Raw genomic sequence first — 2,854 nt, 5'->3', positions numbered from 1 at the left:
AGATTCTCTGTTGTGTGTAATTTTGTGGTTATTGCAACAAATATTTTTTATTATCTATAGTAATAAATAAATCAGAAGTTTTTATTTATAATTATAGAATAACTATCCAAAATAAGGCCCATAGAAATATGTAAATAATTATTTGAAAGACTAATCAATATAAGATTTCAAATATTGAATCGTCTTGCAATTAAAATTGACCATATTGAAATGAGTGTTATCTTATCGCTGCATTTGATAAAAGAAAGCGCTTTTTAGCATCATATATAAAACAGCAGATTTTCTCTGGCAATCATTACAAATAACACAGTTAACCATGAATCGCTGGGAAGGAAAAGTTGCCATCGTAACCGGCGCTAGCTCCGGTATTGGAGCAGCAATCGCCGAAGATCTCGTCAAATTTGGAGTTATTGTAAGTATTGAAGACTTAAATTAGAAAGAATTAATTATTATTAACTAGCATTAACTTTGCAGGTGGCAGGTATGGCGCGTCGAGTCGATAGGATGAAGGAAATGTCCGAACGGTTTGCTAAGTACCCAGGAAAGTTCCATGCACTCAAAACAGATTTAGCAAGCACAGACGAAATTCTCGCATCACTGAAATGGGTGAAAGACAATTTGGGCCCTATTCATATTCTAGTGAACAACGCCGGTTTCCTCGCAGAAGGTGGCACCTTCAATGCCGATCTGGATGTTTGGAAGTCGCAAATGGACACTATGCTCTTAGCCCCGTGCATTTTGAGTCAAGAGTCCATCAAGGACATGATTGCCAATAATGTGGATGGGCATATTGTCAACGTGAACAGTATCTACGGACACGTGGTCAATCATCCGTATGGCTTGGAGATGGGAATCTATCCAGCCGTTAAACACGGAATAAGTGCCATCACCGAAACCACCAGACAGGAGTTGGTGATGAAAGGAAAGAAAATTAAAATTTCCGTAAAAATCTTCAATTTAATTGTATTACTCAATAATTTTATATTCGTTATTTTTAGGCAATTTCACCAGGATTAACGGGATCCGAACTCTTCAAAGTTGATATCTCTCAAATTCCGCAGGTGAAGTGTTCCGATATCTCCGATGCTGTGATGTACATACTTGCCACACCCCCGCACGTACAAGTATGACTTTATATAAATCTATATTTAGAAGAAGCTAATTTCGCGATTTTATTTACAGATCCACGATCTTATTATCAAGCCAGTTGGAGAGACTATTTAGATTTAATCTTACAATAATAAAAATACAATATTTACTGACATGACGTTGTAATTTATTTATTTATTAACATTATATAGAAAGTAATTATAATCAAATGGAATTTTCTATGCAAAATTTCATTAACTGCAAAAATATAGAAAAGCTTTAAAGTGAGTTGAAATGGAATGGACATTTTCTTTATTATATCAATGATCATCATATAGAATTGTCATTAACCGAGAAACTAGTCTATGATTGGCTCTGCCTCAAGCGCTTTGAAAGGGTTTCACGTGCAGTTGAAGGACTGCAGCTACTTTGGAAGGATTATAAGATCAATTTCCGTCATGAGGTATAGTAGGTGTGGTAGTTGGCAGAGTTTTACAATAGTTTTTCTACCAAGCCTCAAAGAGTGGAGTTTCAGCTTCCAATAAATCAAACATTGAAGAGTAAAGGCAAACGAAATAAAGTTCCTAAAAATTAAATTAAAAAAACGATATAATACAGTGATTCGAATCAAAAACTCTAAGGATAATCATCATAGTATTCAACAAATGATGATATTCATAGCCAATATCAACCTGGTTCAAAAAGAAATCCACCCAGATGATCTTGTTTGTTGGAAACTTAATAGTTTCAAACGGCAAGATATGCCAAACCGTTTGACTGATAATTTAAATAACATATTGGCATTTGAGATCAGTTAAGAAAATCTATGTGAAAGTTGGATATTTGACTAAGGTCATCAATTAAGCTTGTTATTATTATAGATCGACTATTATAAATATATACATATAATAAGCATTTAATATTCGTTGTTTTAAGAAAATTTGATAAGGATCCGAACACTTCAAACTTAATATCTCTGATATTCCACAGTTGAAGTGTTCCGATATATCCGTGATCTACATACTTACCACACCCCCGCACGTACATATTCGACTTAAATCTATATTCAGAATAAACTATTTTCACAATATTCTTGCAGATTAATAATCTTATTACTATGATTATTTCCTATCGAAATAGTGAATCCTGATTTAGGAACAAGTGTGATTGTCAAGCGAAGCAATATTTTCGTATAGGAAATTGTTAAATAAAAGAGAAAAGGCCTAAACAATAAACTTTAGAATCATTTCGTAAAATTATTGAAATTTAATTAAATATTGTACTAATAAATAATAATTATTGATATTGGAAAGAAAACGTTAACCAAGATAAGTATCTCAGAATAATCTGGATTTATTGTTCTCATTCATTGATGCAATTTTATCAATTAGATAATTCAAATAACGAATTCCTATTGACAAGTTCCCATTTCCCGTACAAAGGATTACCGATCTTTATCAATTTTGATACATATCAATCTGGATTATCATTTGAAAATGATTAAATCACCTTTTATATCGGATTAATAAAGATGATCCATATCGATTATATAATACGTAACTTATCTTATTATTTTACAATATTTCAATACATGATTGTGTTAGTCTTTAGGTGAAAAAAAAATATGTGAAAAAGTAGCAACAAGTCCAGATTATTAATTACAGTATAGCTTTTAAGATCTGTTATCATTAATGTCAACAATCGAAGTCAACCAAAATTAGATGTCCAGTTTATAAAGATCATAATGAAATATTGGGTCCGCAAA

The 2,854-nt window shown here is 32.0% G+C and overlaps 1 protein-coding gene across 1 annotated transcript; it reads left to right on the top strand.

The window, feature by feature from the left end:
• The first annotated feature begins 275 nt into the window (after positions 1-275).
• On the top strand, positions 276-1,253 carry LOC108563689 (farnesol dehydrogenase-like). Its single transcript, XM_017922435.1, has 4 exons — positions 276-412; positions 475-942; positions 999-1,124; positions 1,183-1,253. Exons 1-4 carry the CDS (start codon positions 317-319, stop codon positions 1,222-1,224), a joined length of 732 nt encoding a protein of 243 aa, XP_017777924.1. The 5' UTR covers positions 276-316; the 3' UTR covers positions 1,225-1,253.
• Positions 1,254-2,854: the final 1,601 nt, after the last annotated feature.

Source organism: Nicrophorus vespilloides, unplaced genomic scaffold (assembly GCF_001412225.1).
Source record: "Nicrophorus vespilloides isolate i.1.1-1 unplaced genomic scaffold, Nicve_v1.0, whole genome shotgun sequence".
NCBI lineage: Eukaryota > Metazoa > Arthropoda > Insecta > Coleoptera > Silphidae > Nicrophorus > Nicrophorus vespilloides.
This window is presented reverse-complemented; position numbering and strand designations above follow the sequence as displayed.